Source organism: Tyto alba, unplaced genomic scaffold (genome assembly GCF_018691265.1).
Source record: "Tyto alba isolate M040663 unplaced genomic scaffold, T.alba_DEE_v4.0 Super-Scaffold_18, whole genome shotgun sequence".
NCBI classification, from domain to species: Eukaryota; Metazoa; Chordata; class Aves; order Strigiformes; family Tytonidae; genus Tyto; species Tyto alba.
Window position 1 is genome coordinate 223,960 of NW_024881280.1, and position 20,110 is coordinate 244,069.

The window sequence follows — 20,110 nt, forward strand, 5'->3', positions numbered from 1 at the left end:
TATGCTTGTGTTCCTAAAATGTGTAAGGAAATCCAGAAAATAACGAAATATGGTTATTCCTTTGATGTAAGAATAGAATGGCAAAGATTTTATTCAATTAAATTCACTGTAATCAGCTATGGCGAGTCTTGCAGTACAATCATCAGGGGGAAAAAAAGAGGCTTATTTGAACTATATGGCAATTCCTTTAACAACTCCTTAGTTGATATGTGACTGACAGGGACAGCAAAATTTGAGAGCAAAGCTTAAGTATATTCTGTTGAGAAAATCTGAAGCATCTCAGAGAGGTGAGGATATGGTATTGTCCTGGCTTTGAGTGAGTGGTGGAGTTTTTTGGTGGCAGGGGAGGGGGCTATAGGGGTGGCCCCCTGTGAGAAGCTTCTCGAAGCTCCCCCAGCTCCACGTCAGCTCCACTTCTGTTTGGAAAACTGAGCCCATCAGCTGTGCCTCTGCGATAACATATTTAAGGGACGTGGTGAGGACAAGTCGGACTTGTGAAGAGGAGTTGTGGCAGCTGCGTGAACACCAAGGTCAGTGGAGGAAGGGAGGAAGAAAGGAGGGGGGAGGTGTGCCGGAGCAGAGACCCCCCTGTATCCTGTGGGGAGATGGCAGGTTGGCCCCTCCCGCCACCCATGGAGATGTACAGTGGGGCAGACATTGATTTGTGGCCTGTTGTTCCTGCTCAGATCATCAAGGTTCTGTGCCCGAAGAAGGCCGGGGTCTCATGGGAAAAGGCAGCCCCACTGCTGTAATTCAGTGCTGGGAGGATTGCAGCATGCGGGGGAGTCCCACGCCGAAGCAGCTCGGGAAGGGCTGCAGCCGTGGGAGGGAATCCAGTCGGAGAGAATTTGTGGAGGACTGTCTCCTGTGAGAGGGGGACCACGACGGACCAGGGGGAAGAAGTTCCAGCAGCTCCCCCCACCAAAGATGGAAGAAGCGGCAGCACTGCCTGCACCCCTCATTCCCTGCCCCTGCGCCACTGGGGGAGGAGGTAGAGATATCGGGAGCAGAGCTGAGCCCGGGAAGAAGGGAGGGGTGGGGGGAAGGTGTTCTCAAGATGTGGCAATGCTTCTCACTGTCCTACTCTGTTATGTGTTGGTAGTGTCTGTAATAAATGTATGTTCTTTTTTTCTTCCCCTAACGAGTCTGCCTTTTGCTTGTGATCATAAAAGGGGGATTTTCCCCCATCCCAGTCCTATCTTGAACCCCAAGCCTGGGTCTCTGTCCCTTCTCATTGCCGGAGGGGAAGGGAGAGAGAGGTGCTGCATTGTGGTTGGCTGTCAATCAGGCCTAAACCACAACAATCCACAGTGAATGCCTGTCCACAAGTAGCAGAGTAAATCTGAACAGCCAGCCCCATGAAATGGGACAAGCATTGTCTGCCACCTCTGGCTTCAGCAATCTCCTCTTTTGCCCCAGCCCCAGTTCTCTTCAGACCCACCTCTTAGTTGATTCAATGTTTTACCAGTGTCTTACTATGAAACAACACAATTTTCTTCCCCCGACTCCCTCACTAGTTTTCTCTTAGGTTGAAGTGCTAATTCACCTCACAGAAGCTCAAATAAGTGCTGGACATGATGCAAGAGGAAGTGGTGGGAATACACAGCTGATAGCAGAAAACAAGGTCAGTCAGCATTTACCCTGCATCAATTCACCGTTGGGACTAGAGTCTCAATACTCAATCAGAAAGCTGGTCAACCAGTAGATGTCACTGGGGGGCCATTCCAAATTTTGAAAGAAGACAAGGTACATAAATATGTGAGACTATTTTTAATGAGCAGTTTGATTAATTCTACCTTAGGCTGGCTAACAATAGGGCATAAAAAGCTCTTTCAAAGCTGTAATAAACAAAATCTTATTGAAAGTGAATGAATTAAGAAAGGTAAAAGCCAGACAAGACCCAGAGCAGTCTCTCAGTAACAACTTCCAAATGCACACTATAAAATCATGTGTTTCCTACTCATTATAATGAGAATTAAGAGAATTTAAAAATACGTATATTACAGGCTTCATTTAAAAAAAAAAAAAAAAACAACAAACAACTGTTAACATGGCATGAATGAATCAAGTTCAAACAATGCTTTAAACTTTATACTTTACTTCTTACTAAGGGGCTGTCCTCACTTTTTTTCCCAAGAATAAAGGCTACTGTAACTTTCCAAAATGGATGCCTAGAACAAGTTAAATGACATAGCTGTAGAGCAGGATCAACAAATGCAGGTTGTTGAAATACTAATTTTTAAAGCACGCAAACAAAATGTTGCATTAGTTCCCCATAGCTTTTTTCAAAATCTTTTTTTTCATCTGAATTTTCATTCCTCTTACTGTAGCATTTGGCAGGATTCACAAACAGCAATGATTGTTCAGCTGTTTTTTCTTTTTTTTTTTTTAACTCTCCTTTTCTTCTTGGAGGTGTTTAACAGTCAAAACTGACTGATAACATCTGTCAATCAGCCAGGTGTAACTGTACCTCCTTCTGATTTTAACAGCGTGAGGTGGAATCTGGAACTCCCATCATCATGTAAGAAATCTGTACAGGAGAAATAAGATAAAAGTGAAAATAGCCTAAAACTAGGTATTTAGTCCTAAGAAATAGGCAAAAGAATATCAATGCCACTATGTTAGCCCAACCTATTCAATTGCAGGGGCTGAGAAGCAATTTTAGAATGGTTCTCGTGGGCCATGAGGTAGCTCTGCAGGTGTGGTAGCCAGCATCTCTTCATCACTGTATGTGGTGGCACCACTCCAAATACCTGTTCCTATGGAGACGCACTTGACAGCAAGGCTCCTGTACCACTGTGTCCTCCTCCAATATGGGCATAAAGGCTAATGATCCAAGTACCTGTTTGTTCTGGGCTCCTGCTGCCTGAGCAGCCACTTGTCATCTCCTCTGATGCAAACATGGTGGGTGGAGACGATTATCTGATAGGCCAACTCTGTGTGACTAGTTAGCCTAGCCTGTTTAATTAGACCACCACTTTGGCCTAGTAAGTCCTTTGCAATCTCCTTACTGGTATCTTTAAACTTGCTTAGATTTTCAGGAAGAAGCATCCCAGTCTCTGAAATGTTACGCTACCACTGTGTTTTGCCACACTGCACTGTATATTGCTTACATGGGAATTGTTTCAGGGATCCTTCATGTAAAGTACTGCCTGATCATATTATCTATGTGCTTTTACTTTAAGATATTTATTATGAAAATTTTCAAAACATTGATCATTGCTACATTAGAAAACAGAAGGTCATGGCAGATTGCTGTATTAGGTAAACAGATGACACTAATCAATGAAACTTAACCAAATTGCAACCATCCATTCCTGACGAAGGAAAAAACAACCTGACCCACCATGTAAGTAATACAACTGAGATGTACTGAAATCAAACCTGATCCTGCAATCTGAAGAACATAAGTTGGTGTTCAGGCACCTCTGTATAGATTAGCTTACTAGGTTGAGGTCTTTTTTCTCCATTGGCTTTTTCTAGTAATGCTTGATACAATTTAGTTTTAAAAAGCAATTGCACTCTATGCTGTACATAGGTGCTAAAATATGCACAAGACATACTTAACTATTTATACATATCTTTTTGTTGCATCGTGTGGTAAAGGAGTATTATTTCAGGCATAGGTACAATTGCAGTGGTAATGAAGTGGAGTGGGGGAGATGTGCAATACTGAAGCTTCCCGAGTGTGAAAGCAGACTGAAGTGATGGTGTCCTCTGTAGTCTCTCCCTCCAAACAGAATGTCTCTACAGATAAATTCACACCTGAATATAAATGTTGTTGCCATTTACAAGATCCCATTTTCTCCTGCTGGATGTTTTGAAGGATCTAGCCCATGCTGCTTCATCTGCACTGCAATATCAAACAAGTAATCGTAACACTCACACCTAAAATTAAAAGGAAAAAAAAGTGAAATGTAAAGTAGGGCTCAAGTCTTACCATGTTTTATGGAAATAGTTTTCTTCCTTAAGCTTTATATCACCAATGCAATGGTCTGACTTGACAGCTCCATTATCATTTATTCCCATTGCTGCAGTATGGAAAGTAGCCAGCATTTTTGCTACATGATCCTGATTTGCTGCATTTCCATCAGCAAATGAAAAGTAAATTCCAAAAATGGGACTAGGGAAGACTACACAAACAGTACTGGCAGATGTCATGTAAAAGCAGAGATTGCTTCCAGGTTTCATATGAGGAGAGTCTTGTTCATATGAAAGGGAAATATTGGCAACCCTATCAGCCAGCATTGATATGAAAGGAAAATCAAGCAGTGGAACCATGGATGAACACACTCCCAGAAGCTCTCGATACATTCAGTGAGGCCAGAACTTAGTGTTCTGAATCATTGTCCACGGTTTGGAAACACACATGACATTAAGGTCATAAAGATTTTGAGATAGAATGGAAAAATATACCGTATTCCTAAATTGTACTCACATGGTTTTGGCTTTTTCCCATGTTTCTCCCCATACATAAACTCCATGACGTCTGACCAACACAGCACAAGAGTCTGGGTATTTTTCCATTGCACGTGCCATTCTTTCCTTGAGATCCTTCTCTTCTGGTGTATTCTCAATAATGGGAACCACTAGTGTATCATCATATCTAAAAGAAAAATTAATGTATTTTAAAAACCGCTGTGTTTGGATGTATGAAGCTTTTCCCTAAGAAAGAGACTGTGCAAATATGTTAACAAATTCTCAACACTAGTGATGTTATGATCTTTTCTTGTGAGTTATGCTGTAAATAAGAACTCTCAGGAACATCTTTCACTCCCAAATGTATGATATGCTGGCAATACCTGAGCTACACTTGAGGCACAAAAAGAAAATAACACTTTAATGTATTAGGTGTAGCTGTTCACGTATCACTTTGTAGTTGGGTCCCTTTAGAACTTTTTCAGACTCTCATCATCCTGTATTGGCATCACCTACAAGCTTTATCTCAGATTAAATTATTTAAAAGAATCACATCATGAAGAAGGAAATTAAGTTGTTTTCTGGAGATTACAAAAAAAATTAATTTAGGTAGTCCAAAAAGCCCCTGGAAATAAGATTGTCCTGCTAAGGCATATAAATAGAAAGCAGTCAACACATGAAAAATAAATTCTCTGTGATGGAGTCATTGGTGGGCTGTATGTGATCTTGAGAGCCTGAGAACCCTAGTTCCAAAGACAAGATGATGCATGTTACTCAGTGGAACCTGCCTACGAGTTTCTTCTGAAGGAGGACTGGGATATTTGGCATTGTTTGAACCTTAATTAACACTGGCAGAAACTTGTTTAAATAGTTTTAATAAGTCCCCAGTTCAGGTTCAGATTTATCATTGAGATCACATAGATATTTCATGAGTTGATGATAGTAGTATTTACTTTTATAAAACACAGAGAGAAATAATGGTAAAAATAATACAGCTTGTACTTCAAATCAGATATTCAGAAAATTAAAAAGTCTCATACCTTACAGTTTTTAAAGCTGATGCTTTTGCTTTTCCAAGGAAGTCTATCAAAATAGTGAATGAAGAAAGTTGTTTTCTGTAGGTTTACTTTGACTCTTACATATTCTGATCACTAAAATTAGATTTGGAGTGTTTGCTACTAGTGAGGTCAAATGAGCTAAAGGACTGGTTTCCTAGGTTCTGCCTTCTACTTGGACGTGACTTTGGAAGTAGGTATAAATACCATAACTGATTCCTAATCATAACCATAAACTTTTTATCAATAACTAATATCTATAAAACCCCAAGAACACTCTGAATGAGTTAATTACTTGATATCTCTTTAGTTTTATTGAAATATTAGCAACCTACATTTAGCCAGACCTTCCTATAAAACACCTTGGGACAGTCTGAGACTTTCAAAGCTATTTACTACAGATCTAGTTCTCCTTCTACTGATGTCAAAGATAAAACTATTCTGGCATCACTGAGATCACATTTAGGCCAACAAATACTTCTGATTATCCTATCTGTAGCATTTTCTTGGATAGCTTCCAGAAAAGGTTTATGTAATTAGAAACAACGTATTGTCAATCCCTTTTTTGCAAGACCCATTCTGCAGTACTGAATTACTTTTTAATTCAATGGGGAGCCTTGTGTAAGGCAAGATGGCAGAATCAGTCTAGTATGGACAAATATGTGCTTAGGAATCATGTAGTGTGGAGCTCTGATTTCTACGTTTTTTCTGGTAAGTGAACAGGATGACATAGGAAAACTTGGGAGATATGGAACCCAATAAATACAATGTCTCCTCATTAACATTTAGGAATGTTTGAAAATTGAAATGCATATCCAATAAGGAAATTTCTTGTGGACTTTTTTAAAAACAAGTGTTGTTAGACAATCAGTATAAGGGGTGTCTTTTGCCACATTAAAAATACAAATGCTAATGCTGACAAGAAGGTAAACCTGGCAAGTCAACCAAAACTGAAGAAAATATGCCTGCACATAAAATCACACACCAGACACATGGCTTGATCCTTTGCCAAAGGGCAACAGTTAGTTACAAAAATTAACATCAAAAAGTGGAAAGAATTTAGCATTTCAATTTTTCATCTAATTGTCACACATTATATAAATGTTGTTTGCAGATCCCAATTCAACACTCTGTGGGTAGAGTCCTCAAAACAAGTCATCACACATAATTTGGAATAACTCAGCACTTACCTCAGAGCTCATTCTTGAAAAGTCATAACATTACCTTTAATGAGCTGTTTATTCTGAATTTTCTTTCAAAGTCTGTCAAGTAAAATCTGAAATCCTCTACTCTCTTAACATGCCCTAAACTAGCACAGGCAGTGATATGTGAATTCCACCCAAAAGCAGTTTGCACATTACCAATCCAACCTAATGTTAGTTGACTCCAGTTTCAGCTTAACATTGTATAGATGTGTTAACATCTCTGTTCTTATTTGTCAGCACATAGCTCTTTATTTGGTTTCTTTCTGTAGCTCAACAGACCACAGTAGCCTTGACATTAGAAGATTTTCTCAGATCTCTTCCATAGTCTTGAGGCCTTCTTACAGAAGGCCAATGACTAATTTATTCCAGAGGTCTTTTTACTTCTTATTCCTAATACTTTATATTACACACTTTCAACACACCTAACTCAAATGACTTGTCATATACTTATATTGGTGAAAACAAATGATCAAATGTATTAAAATATAGAGGAGTACCGGTAATAACCTCCTGAAGTACACTTCTGGATTCCTTTTATCATCTCCTGATGGGTAATACTGAACTCACTCCCTGGGTAAAGAAGGGTTGCCATAACAGCAGCCTTGGAATGAGTGTGGATAACTGCACCTGCCCCTAAGAACAGAAAAAGAAGAAAAAAATATATTTTTGGAATTACTTTTAAAATGTGACTATTAAGAAAACATTTTTCACTCACTTGATTCATTTCCTTTGGCTAGGCATCTTAGCAAATGGTGATCTGCTGTATTATAGTTAAAAATATACAGGAACCTAAATAAGGGTATGAGATAATTACTCATCTATAAAGGATAATTATGGATTGACTTAAGACACTAGTGTTAACTTTTAGTTAGTGACAAATTACAGTGCAGAAATTCAAGGAGAAACACTACTTGTACATTTCTTTACATACTGAAATGACTGAAACACTCTAGCAATTTTATCAGAGTTCTGAGATTGTAAGGAATTCCCAATTTCTGAGATGGAAGTTTAAAGACTTATACTTTCTTTTTATGCTAGTACTCTTCTTTGATTATCCACAAATCCTCTGAAGAAATATTTATCATTATCTTATTGTGTTATGATAGGTAGACAACAATTATAATTTAGTCATAAAGTTGCAATGTTGCAAAAAACATTAAATGACTTTTCCTCTGGCACACATGTAAGCTTCTTGTGCAGGAAGGTCAGAAGAGACTCCATAAATCCTTTCTAAAGTAACAGATGTAAATCTTACATGACAGCAAAAGCTCTCCATCTGCGAAAGGAAAGTTTAATACATTTTTCACCTATCCACAATGTATAAACTTTGATCACAGCCAATGGTTGTAAAAGGATCTAAAACTTAGTTGCTGAATAGGCAAAACTACTGGTATAAAACTGCTGTAAATCCCCCAGCTCCTCCCGCAACCTACTAATATACTGCACTAAAAATTAGTGCTGAAAAGATGATCACAGGTATAGCTACATGAGAAGATTAAAATGTAAATTGACACTCACAGGATGTTACCACAGATTACATTCCATGGTACATATTCCTTTGCAAAGCAATTTATTTTGTACATTTGTATTTATTTCATTGTAATGTCCATGTATAAAGAATATGCTATTGAATATCAATTTTGCGTATGTATATACACAGTGTTTCAAGTCATGGCTGGATTAAAAACATTTGGTACGCACCTCTCATAGTGTAGGCATTCATAAAAAGAGGTGTGCACTGGCTTTTCTTTAGTTTCTTGTGTGGTGGAGGACCACTGATGTCCTGTTCGTTCATGTCACAAACAAACATATCTTCTGGCTGCAAGAAAGAAGAAACTATTTTGAGCTGTGATGACCCAAATAGTTTTGCTTTCCTTGAAGGGAGACAAATATATATACTATATATTTAATATAGAAAGTGATTTTAACTTTGTAAAAGTGCTGTAACATGCTGCATTTATTCTAACTTCTAATACTATTTATTGAATACTATTTATTGTGTATTGTAAATTAATATTAGGTACTCTTTTTATTCAGACTGCTGCCAAGCAGATACTTGTAAAACTAAAATTTTCTTAAAAAGGAGACAGCATGCATGTAAATAAGAGCACAGATCAAAAGGAAAAGTAGTAATTGATTCAAAATGAATCAAAATCAAGAATGTGGATGTATTTTTTCTTCCCCCCCTGCTTAAAGAACCGACAAAGGACATTAATTGAACCTACATACAATATATTTAACTTGTAGAACGATTTTTATAAACCTTGCTTTTAGTAGCTTTACATGAATGTTACCTCTGCATCAATCAGATACTCATAATAGTACAAAGAATTGTTCAGGGCAGCAATAAAACTTTATTCTTTAATGTAATTTTAAAAATCAGCAGGAAATAGAGTTGCAAGAGATTTCCTTACTCACTGTGCTCAATCCACTGCTACTGCCAGCAAAGAACAGACCATCATCGTCTTGCCCTGTTAGGCCTTTGCCTGACTTCTTTGCTAACATCCCCAGTGAGCACTGCTGTGAAATCCCAAGTTTCTATGAGTGATGAGATTCCTTTCACTTCTCATTGTATTTACTCTCAGACCTATAAAACAACAAATCCTTTCCACATATTCTATTCTGGGGGAGTTTCTGCTTTCATAAAGTAGTTATAATTTACCATTCTTCCCTCCAGTTATATTTTGCATTTTTGCATTTTTTTGGTGACAGATAGACAAGGTCACCTTTTCACGGGGAGAGCCCATCTATTTACTGAGAATATCAAGACAAAGATTTGTAATCACTCAAATTAAAATAAATAGAGATGAGGTGCTAATGCTTAATTATGTATGTGCCACACTAACTTGAAACTGTACCCAGATGGCTATAAAGCCATTCAAGCTTGACAGAATAAATCTGGACTTGAATAATGTTCGAATCTTACAGTATTTTGTGTTAATTTAAAGCAAAGAGATCATCAAGACTAACTTACACTGGCCACTGAAACACGTCAGCTTGCTATATTAGTGGAGTACTGGACAAAACCCTCAGTTGTTTCAATAGGGCAGTCAATAGTAAAACAAGTTTCTAACTTTACATAAGGAAATATGAAGCTCTAAACAAAGGTACTTTCATCCACCTCAAGATGAGCTCCGAGGTAAAAATACAGTTCAACGTACCTGTATTCTTTCCTTCTGGACTCCTGAAGGAGCGATATAGATTTCATTCCTAAGAAAAGTTACAGACAGGGAAAGTCAACAAACACAGGGCTGTTCAATTGCATGGTCATTAGAACTCTCATTCACTGAAAAGGAAATAGCAAATCTAGACCCTCATAATTTAATATCTTTCTTACTCCTTCCATAGACTGACACGTAGATATTTTCAAAATAACTCTAACTTGCAGGGGTACAAAACTGTGCTTTCAATTTGCCAAGAGATCTGAAACACATGTAGGAAGTGCAGCCTTATTTTTCCTACAAAGAAAAACACACACCCTCCCCCTGCAATAATTCTAAACTCAAATCCCCAGAATTCCAAAGAAAAATTGAATAAGAGAAATTGCAAGCAGATCCTGTTCTGGGACAAAACAGGTGACAAAATTATTACTTAAAAATCCACAGACTACCAATAGTAGTATTCTACAGTGTATATACTTCTGTGTTTTGGTAAAACCATGTAGTTTAGGCTTTTCATGCATTCATATATATATTTATACTGATAAAAAGATAATACTAATTCAGTGCAATTAAACAACTGAAATTCAAGCAGAAGTGCACCACTTCTTGCAAAGTTTACATGAAGAAAAACTATAAAAAATGATTTAAACTAAAATTATATTAAGATGGTATCTGAAATAACTTCAGTAATAGCAAAACAAACCCCAGATTATCTCTTTCAATTGTAATCACTATTTGGTTTCAACAGTAACATACTAAATTCAGGAGCACAGAGACATCTAGTGAATAATTAGTCAAGTTACAGATACATTTCATACGGACCACAAGATGTTTATATTTCTGGACAAGAGCACTTAGAAGAGCAACAAAGCTGTTGAAGGGTCTGGAGCACAAGTCATACAAGGAGCAGCTGAGGGAACTGGAGGTGTTTAGCCTGGAGGAAGGGAGGCTGAGGGGGGACCTGATCGATCTCTACAACTACCAGAAAGGAGGCTGTAAGGAGGTAGGGGTCGGTCTCTTCTCCCAAGTAATGAGGGATAGGACAAGAGGAAACGGCTTCAGGCTGCACCAAGGGAGGTTCAGACTGGATACTGGGGAAAATCTCTTCACTGAAATGGTTGTCAAACATTGGAACAGGCTGCCCAGGGAAATGGTTGAGTCACCATCCCTGGAGGTGTTTAAAAGACCTGTAGATGTGGTGCTTAAGGACATGGTTAGTGGTGGGCTTGGCAATTTTATATTTACAGTTGGACTCAATGATTTTAAGGGTCTTTTCCAACCTAAATGATTCTATGATTCTAACGCTTCCAAAAATACAACTGTTAAGATGATATACTCTTTGCAGTATTAAAATGGCTTTACCATATTTGTAATTTTTAAAATTCATGAATTAACACTGCCAACACTGAATTAATTTAGTCTTAACTCCTTTGCATGAGCAAGATGATTGAGAGTGCTACACATTGAAAAATCAAGTGGTAATTTGGTTACTAACAAAAGATGTGTTTTTTCTTAAAACATTTTTTTTTCTTTTTTAGAAATTAATCAGAAAAGGAAAATCTGATGACAGAACACAACTTTTGAAATACAGGAAGCCTGACAAAGAATTCTAGAGCCATTTTTAATATGCTATCCCACGCACAAATTGGCATTTTTATTCTGAGTAGCTGATGTGAACTGCACGGTGAGTAATACTGATTAGGATCAGATGGTAAGACCAGTTGTTAAAATTTCAATCAAATTTCAATTGTTCTTTCACTATTTCCTATGTAACAATTCTAAACCAGTCTGATTTCTGTCTCATAGTTACTGATTTTGAATCACAGCTACTGTACTGCAGGTATAAAACAGTACAGCCACGCACGCAGATTACTATTCCTACACCACATACAATATTGTATTTTGGTGTAGTTTAAGCAACCAAGTTATAGAGCTGCTGAGGAAAATTGTACTACTATGTTAGTGTATTCTCTGTTGATACCATCTGTCTTGCCACAACCAACATGAATTCCACTGAAATGATGAACAAGCTATATTTAGCTACTGCTGAGAAATTAGTGCTAGAAAGATCTTTCCATAGACAAAGAACTTTAAAAACAACCATTAACTCTCTCATCATTCCTCTCAAAATTATTGTTGTTGCTTTGCTTGCAAAATCAAGCAGAGAAGTGAAATAACCTGCACAAGCCATTAGAACAACACAAATATTAGCATTTAGAACCCTTACTTCATCTATGTATCTCATATATTTGAACAGCAATAGCTGTTTGTGTTTGTGTGCAAGTGTATGTCAGAAAAATGAGAGATCAGACACTTTCAATTTAAGAGTGTCACAACACCCTGTGACTGGGGACAGAGTTTCAGGCACTGTGCAAGGCGTTTTGCAGAATGAGGACTCCTCTTTTTTTCGGTGGCCACTGAGAGGAGCTGTGCCTCCATTAAAAGCTTGGAAAGTATGAATAGGGGGAAACAGCAAATTCAAAAGCAAATTGGTGCTCCTTACTAGTGGATACACACTAAAAAATGTTTTGCTGTTACCTGTCCTGCTTTAATTATATGTTAAGAATATCTCCTTAGAAATTATCTCAGTAGAACAGTAATTACATTCTTAAAGGAAACATCTTGCCTGCAAAATGTTAGGGTGGGATTCATCTCATCTAACCACAGGAATTTGGAAGCCACGTGCCTGGTGTAACCCACTCTAAATTTCACAGTCAATGAAGTGAAAAGGGGTAATGCATTGTTTCTTAAGGACAATTCATCTACCTTAAACAAAGATAGGAAAAGGACAGAAAAAAGTCGCTCTCTGAAGTTGGCTCTCTCCGTTGAAGGGACTGAAATGATTAATTCAGACCAGCCACCTCCCTTCTATATGGGTAAATTTGTTGTACCATTCATTTCCTCCTCTAGCTTCTTGTTCACTCTTGACTTTCAAACATTTTTCATGGAACTGAAATGCCCTCAACCACTACTAAACACAGCCACCTTCTCTCTAACCATCACATTCTTTCTTCCATTTTTACTTACCCATGTTTCAAGCTGATTCCTCCACCAGTTCCTGTTACCCAGTCTAAACCATAAAACAGTCTACAAAGCTCTGGGATAAGATTTCTTGGATGTAACTTCTCCTAAAAACAAAGAAATAAATTAAAAAAACCATCAGAAACACCACAAACCTAAACATTTAAATTCTGAAATTGTGTTTAAAGGGCTAGCAATTTCATACTGCAGTACAACACTAATTTATGGTTATTATCTTCAGTTACAAAATGACTGTGTGTTTGCACAATGCCCTTTACACTTTGCAGATGCCATTCACACCTCGAACAAACAAACAAACAAAACCCCCAAATAAAATTAATGTCTGATTATCCTTCACAGGAAAGGTTTCATCTCAAATTTATTCAAGTGCAGTAGCCCAGAGGTATTACACCTGCAAGACTGTCATAGACTATTGTCATCAAAAAATTAAAAATAAATGCATCTAACATTATCAATTGAATCAGTTTTCTGTAGGCTTATTTCTGATGATTTACAAATTTCAGTAGAACAGACTCTATTAGTTCTGTTATATATATACATATCAGTCAAAAATACAATAGAAAACATAAGCAAATTACTTGATGAACTTCACATTCTTAAATTTTTGCAATGTGAGATTACCTCACATGCAGTTTAGCCAGAATTTGAATATTTCTTTCAGAAGGAAATAAAGTTCTTAAGTTCTTCCATATTCCATTGTTTACTACATCAATAAATATATCTGTATCTATCTATTAGCCAAGAGTATCTGTAGTATCAGAGATTCATTCATAGCTAATCTAAACCAGAACAGGTTTAGCTTTACAGTACAGGACAGAACTATTTATTGGATATCCTAAACATTACTCTGCACTGAATGTATAAAACTAAGAAAGCTGGACCCAGCAGGTATCAGTCTTTGATAAACGAGTACTACACTGGAAAATCAGAAAGTTTTAATGTTGGAATCATTTACACAAGAAATATAACCAGAATACACAGAGAAAACTGTGAGACGCTACTTTTATTCATGCTGTATGCTTGAATTTATGCATTTGCATGTTGACTTCAGTATTTCTTTTAGCTTATCAGAGAGAATAAAAAGCCAAAGTCCTCCCCCACTTACTTGTGTAAAAATCGTATGTGCTTTCACAAAGATCCTGATACAACTGAACCCATCTAGTAAGGAATTAAACAGTAAAGAAACAGAGCAATACTATTTATGTCAATTTATCTCCCCGGAGTGGGGTGAGATTTCTACTTACATTACCACAGTAATACAACTGTGCTTGTTTTTTATATATGGGTGACAGAAATAAGCAATTAAGCAAATAGATGTCCTGCCTGCTCTTAATTTTGCTCCAATTACTTACAGTCTCTTCTAATATATTAAAAAATCATCTGTTCATTCAAGCGATTGAAACAAGACTCTAACCAGCACTCCTAGAAACATATGTACAAAGTTTGGTAAAGCACCATGAACCTTCATCAGGTCACCTTACCTGAAACAAATAGAATAGCATATACAAGAGTACATGAAATAAAAAGACCCCAGTTCAAATAAGTAAACTTCTACATTTACAGTGAAAAATATCTGAAATCTGCCCCATTCACACAGCTGAAAATGAAACCACTCCTTTCCATGACTCTGAAACATACTGTGAATCTGAAAATATTAACGCATGTGTTCTATGTTTACAAATACAAACCAAGCACACGCTATGTGTAAATTATGGGTCCCTGTTTTGTTGTTCCGATTTTTTTTTATACAAAAATTAATGCTGTACATAATTTTATCTACCTGTCATAAAACAGTCCCACAGTATCTTGTTCTGACTCTTACTCAAAATGACATCATTGTCTATTCCTAAACTATGTACTACACCACTATTTTTCATTTCAAAGAAAAATTATGTCTCTTCTACTTTTGATGGAATAAGCTTATATTAAACAGGTTTAGATTGCTTTTATTGAATGTACACAGCCATAAAAACTCCCCAGATTATAACACTCCTACAGTTGTTTTGTACTTTCCCTGCCTGATGAAGCTAGACATTTACTGCAAAATTCATATTCTTGGGAGAACATGAGCGCTTTTCGCCACTTTAAATTGTTAAAAAGTATTTTTTAAAGTTCAAGTTCAGAAGCTACTTTCATCAAGATCATATGAAAATAATCAAGGAACTTTGACTATTTTTCTGTAGAATTCAGAATTATAAACCAATCCTCAGAGTTTAACAGCATCTTTCCAAGATCAGTGGATATGGATTATAACCATAAACTATCTAAAGAAAAACATGACTGTATTTCATGTTTTAAATTACTGATAATAAAAATGACAGTTCTTTCCATAACTAAAAAAGTATACTTGCTACAATTTGCCTGGGAGTAAACATGTGTGAAAGCAGTAGGCAACTCAACAGGATTACTTTTTGTCAAATCTCAATTAGCAGTACTTTTAAATTTGATTTTTAAACCGAAATACATATGTCACTGGTTACCTCTTCCGTCACATCTCCAACTCAGGATCTGACCCATTAGTCTTCTGATACAACTAACATGAACAATTTAGCTTCTTTGCTGCTATGCTGTTACTATCTTAGCCTAAGTTTCTACATACTGTTAGGTATAAAGGAAAACGCCACAAATTTCTGTGAACTAAAAGAAGTGATTGATTTTTCAATCCATTAAATTATTATTTTGAAAATAAATTTGCTGGTAAATTCCTAAACAGAAACTGACTGAAACTATCAACTGAAAATTTAGAATATTTCTAGCAATTAAATATTTTCCAAAAAATTATTATTGTTTTCTGCAAGGCTGTGGTTGCCCAAGGAAAATTAGCTTTTTCCTATTTTATTCAAATTACTGTACCTAATACGATTTAAAAAACAAAACAAAACAAACCCACCCTCCCAACTGAAAAACCCAGAAAACAATGTGGATCTAACACAAACGAAATCAAGGTACACCCAGGCTACTTGTGGACCAAACACATTTGTAAATGTTTTGGGGATAATTTTCAAAGGAAGCAAAACGTGGATGTTTTAAGATATTATAATAAATAGTGCCTGAAATACGTATCTCCTCATAAATTTCTTAGAAATCATGTATTTTACTCAGAAATAAGCACAGATTACATAGATGAAATCATACCACTGGTATTTCATACAGATGAGGTTTCTTTGAATAGTCACCTAGTGTTAAGTTTTATGTGGCAAGAGATTTGTGCTACACTGTATACATAAAGTGAGAAAAGTACCTTTAACAAAATAGTAGATTTTTTAAATCTGTCTTTAACATAGAAATGGCTCAAATAAACCAAAATAGCAAAAATAACGTCATGATCCTTTCAAAAAGTTTACTTTCTACAACACCTTCACCACCATACAAGGATTCTATAGTGCAAAATGGTGTTTTATTAGGTGAGAAAAGAGATAATTGTGAGGAGGAGATAGGAAAGCAGTGTGGTGAGGATTCATACTCTGCTTAAAAGCCTCAGAGTGTCAATTTTTATAGCAAGTGCAGACCTCCAAATGAAATTGATCATTTATAGTGTGCCTTTTTTGTTTAGAATTTTTTTTTATTGCAGCAATTAGAATCTTTTAGGGTTTTTTTTTAATGACAAGTGATTAGCTGTTCTGCTGCTCTACTTAGTCATTTATGCCCATGAAAGGACATTTCCAAGAGAAACTTCTGTTCAGCAGCAGGAACTCGCATTAAGGAGGGTATTCTGTCAACACCCAGAGAATAAAGAAAACAAAGGCAAAAAATAGGTAGCACGTACCAAAACTGGTAGTCAGGTAGTTACTTAATGCCAATACCTTTGCTGAAACATTAAGAACAAAGTGCTGTTCTCTCCCCCTACCCCGATACCACCGTGACTCTAAGGCTGAAGACTGAGAGATTGTTGATGGTCTAAAGACAGACCATAAGGTTTAAGCAAAAGGAAAATGGAATTTTGTGAGCCCCTGAAGATTGACTCCCGGCCCTTAGAATCACAGCAAGCAGAGGCTTTAACGCAGCCTCTCTGAGCAGACAGACCACTTTCATCCCATTGCAGTTGCTAAAGGGGGCTGCAAGCCACACGAAAATGCTTCCCATTGGTGTTGGCCTTGCAGAACCAGGGGTGGGGAGGCAGTGGCAGCACAGGAGGTACAAGGCAGCAGCAGTGGTTGTGAGGCAGGATGACAGGGAAGGTGAAGTGATGGAGATGGCAGCCTGGGGTAAGTCTGACAAGGTTTGGAAAACCTCAATGACAGAGAGTCACAAACTCCTGAGGCAATCTGTTTAACTGTCCCAGGTTAGAAATATGTTCCTAATGCTGAACCTAAACCTTGACTGCTGAAACTTAAGCTTGTTATCTCTTACCAAACAGTTACAGATTTAGAGATGTTCTTCCCTTTCATCTCTGTGATGACATTTTACATATTAAGACAAGCCCATTTACTCTCTTTTTTTTTTTTTTTTTTTTTTTTCCTTTTTTGACTAAGTAGATTCTTTCCCTCTTTCTTGACAAGCCACATTATCTAGTTTGCTGACGATTCTCATCTGTTGCCGGTCCACACTGGTTTTGAGGCTTGGGTTGCTCTCTTGACCAGCTCTACTTACAGAAAAGACCAGTATCTCAAACCTCACCAAGGTGAAACTCCCGCATCCTCTAGCACGATATCTGCTGTTCCGTTTGAGGGAGCACGGCACTGCTGACTCATGTTCAGGTTGCGATGACTTATAGTAACGAACAGCTACAAAACTACAAAAAACCCCAAACAAGCAAACACCAAAACACCACCCCGAGTTATCATAAATAAATAAATAGGGCCACAAATCCCGTAACTGCATGCCCGCTGTCTCTCCTCGGGGCCCCAGCAGTCAGTCCCTCCCCGTCGGAGAGCGAGCGAGTGAGCGAGCGGTGGGTGGATGGGTGGGTCAGTCGGTCCGTCCGTCCTGCCGGGCCTCCCGTCCCTTTAGCGCCCACGCGTCCCTTCAGGGACAGCCGCCGTGGACGAGGTCTCATTACCTGCGCGTTGCTGCGGTCGCTGGCGGAGGCCGCCATGGCGCCGGTCGGCCGGCGAGCGCGGGTCCTTCCGCGGGGCTCGCACCAGCGCCTGCCCGCCCCGGCCGCTGGGGCATCGGCCCGACCGAGGCAGCGCTCCCCCAACACCCCCCCACACACCCCTTCAGGTCGGGAGGGCAGAAAAGCGTCAGCAGCGGGAGTAGCTGGAGAGGAGCCGCGGGTGCGCCCCGGGGGCGGATAGGCAGGCAGGGCCGAGAGGTGCGAGCGCGTCTGTGGTAGGTATGTGCCCGTACCCGGGGCGATAGGGCTAGCCAGGTCCCAGCAAGTGCTGTGGGAGGGCCTGCCGCTGCGCCAGGCGATGGCGGAGGGGGACGAAAGGCTGCGGAGCAAGGGGCAGCGGTGAAGCCGTTCCCCCCCCCCTGAGGCGGCTCGGAAGAGGGGGGGGGGAAGGGGGCGTGCCTGTCTTTTTTTCTGCTCAGGCAGTGAGAGAGGCAGCCCCGGTGCCGGTGAGGGCAGGGACGGGAGGAGATGCAAGATGGCGGCTTCCTTGTGGCTGAGGAGTGGCGGAAAGGGGTCGGCGGGACTGCTGCTGTGGGGGCAGTCAGCGTTGCGCGGTGCCGTGGCTTTCCCCGGTCGAGGAGGCTGGAGGCGTCTGCACGGGACCCGAGAGCTGCTGGGTGAGTGGTGGGCTGGATCCTGCACTTTTCGTCGTTGGTTGATGCCTGTGCGGTTGGCCTGCTGCAGGGGTGTGTGGAGGAGCTGCGGCACTACGTAAGGGATGGAGGTTGGTGGTGCGAGGGGAGAAGTAAAAGCTGTGCAAGGTGGTGGGGAAGTGGGAGTGCCTGGTGTTATCGGGTAGGTGTGTAGGGTGGCAAGGCCGAGCAGGGCCGTTGGTGTATTGAGCAGGAGAAACTGAGTAATAACGACCGATTGGGTAGCAAATGGGAGGCTGTGGAGATGGCGTAGTTTGGCAGAGTGGTGTTCGGTTTGGTCTCTGGAGGTACTGGAAGTACATCAGGAAGGGTATGGGCTGAGGGGAGAGAATTCAGAGAGAGGCGTCAGAATTATTAAAGGTCTAGAAAATGTGGTCATTGAGGGAGAATGAACTGGAGTCTAGAGAGGAAACTACATTGATGGGAGATTAGGCCTTCAAATAGATAAATATTTTGTTGTGGATAAGGAAAAATATTTACAATTGAAAATAGGTAAGTGTTTTCTAAGTGTAAGTATAGTTAAGTACTGAAAGAGAAAGGTTTTGGATTTGGTGGGTTTTTTTCAGTGTTTAGAGATTCCACTACTGTTCTGTGATTTTACTATTCTACAAGTAATCCAGTAGCTGGAGAAGGGCATGGAAGCTATATTTTATGTAATTTTTTTCGTTTTTAAATGGAGAAATGGAGTTTGAATTTATTAATTGCATGTCGAGCATACATAGAAGTCAACGTATGAGGTTATGGCAACAGCAGTTCAAGATACTTTTTCTCTTCTCAGGAGTTCATTGCTGCAGAATTACTAGGCAGGTGTTCTACTTACCTTCCATATTTCATCTGTCTCTAAGAGATGTGGGAAGAGTTTTGGATGCCCAAATTAAATGTGATCTTTTTTTTTTCCCCAAGTTGATCTGTTAGTTACAACTTGTGAAACATTTAAACAATAATCAAGTGCATTGCTATTAGGTGCTGGTGTGATAAAATACCCAAACTCTGTTTTTTTAAGTGCACTTATAAAGAAATGAGCTCTAGTTAACCCTGTGTAATAAAACTATGTGTGTTGTACAATAAAACTCAGTAGTAGTTTAGAGACATGTTAATCATTATGTTCTAGATGTCCGTATACCCTTCTTTACAGTACTGGTTGTCTTTGCTACTTTGCAGTGTGAAAATCTTTTCCTTTGCAAAACTTGCTGTCTGTGATATAGGGAAGGCTATCCCTGTTCTTGAAACAGATGTTATTCATTTTCAATTCTTATTATAAAAGATTTGCTTCCTTCTTCATATAATAATATGTTTGTCTTTTTTGTCCAATGCAGGATTAGCTACCTCTACATTATTTTGATTATCTAACTCCTTAAAGACCTCTTGTCTACAGTCTTCCCAGGCACTCTAGTGTAGTAGTTTATATCTTTATGGTGGGAAAGGCTTATTTAATATATAACTGGAGTAAATTACTGATTTTGGTTATGGAAATCAGTGAAATGTTTTTTCTTCCTTATGGTAATTAAGGTGGTTCTAT

At 38.7% G+C, this 20,110-nt stretch overlaps 2 protein-coding genes across 2 annotated transcripts in view; one reads left to right on the forward strand and one right to left on the reverse strand.

Moving 5' to 3' along the window:
* Positions 1 to 1,755: 1,755 nt before the first annotated feature.
* LOC104356363 (APAF1 interacting protein) lies at positions 1,756 to 18,274 on the reverse strand. The gene is made up of 8 exons (XM_042790594.1): positions 17,882 to 18,274; positions 12,868 to 12,968; positions 9,841 to 9,889; positions 8,381 to 8,498; positions 7,177 to 7,312; positions 4,439 to 4,606; positions 3,766 to 3,888; positions 1,756 to 2,530 (listed from the first exon to the last, which is right to left on the reverse strand). Exons 1-7 carry the CDS (start codon positions 17,915 to 17,917, stop codon positions 3,789 to 3,791), a joined length of 708 nt encoding a protein of 235 aa, XP_042646528.1. The 5' UTR covers positions 17,918 to 18,274; the 3' UTR covers positions 1,756 to 2,530; positions 3,766 to 3,788.
* A 128-nt stretch (positions 18,275 to 18,402) lies between these two features.
* The window catches only part of PDHX (pyruvate dehydrogenase complex component X), a 72,650-nt gene continuing 70,942 nt past the window's right edge, over positions 18,403 to 20,110 (forward strand). Inside the window, exon 1 of the mRNA XM_033010807.2 lies at positions 18,403 to 18,555. Coding sequence (XP_032866698.2) covers positions 18,414 to 18,555 — 142 coding nt within the window. The 5' untranslated portion in view covers positions 18,403 to 18,413. The remainder of the gene's footprint in view (positions 18,556 to 20,110) is intronic.

Excerpts from the sequence above, each read along its gene's own strand:
- LOC104356363 (XM_042790594.1), bottom strand. The coding sequence starts at position 17,917 with ATGGCGGCCTCCGCCAGCGACCGCAGCAACGCGCAG. Across the intron at positions 7,313-8,380 it reads GAATGCCTACACTATGAGAG|GGGCAGGTGCAGTTATCCAC; the intron begins GTGCGTACCAAA and ends TTCTGTTCTTAG. Across the intron at positions 4,607-7,176 it reads ACTTCAGGAGGTTATTACCG|ATATGATGATACACTAGTGG; the intron begins GTACTCCTCTAT and ends TTTTTCTTTTAG.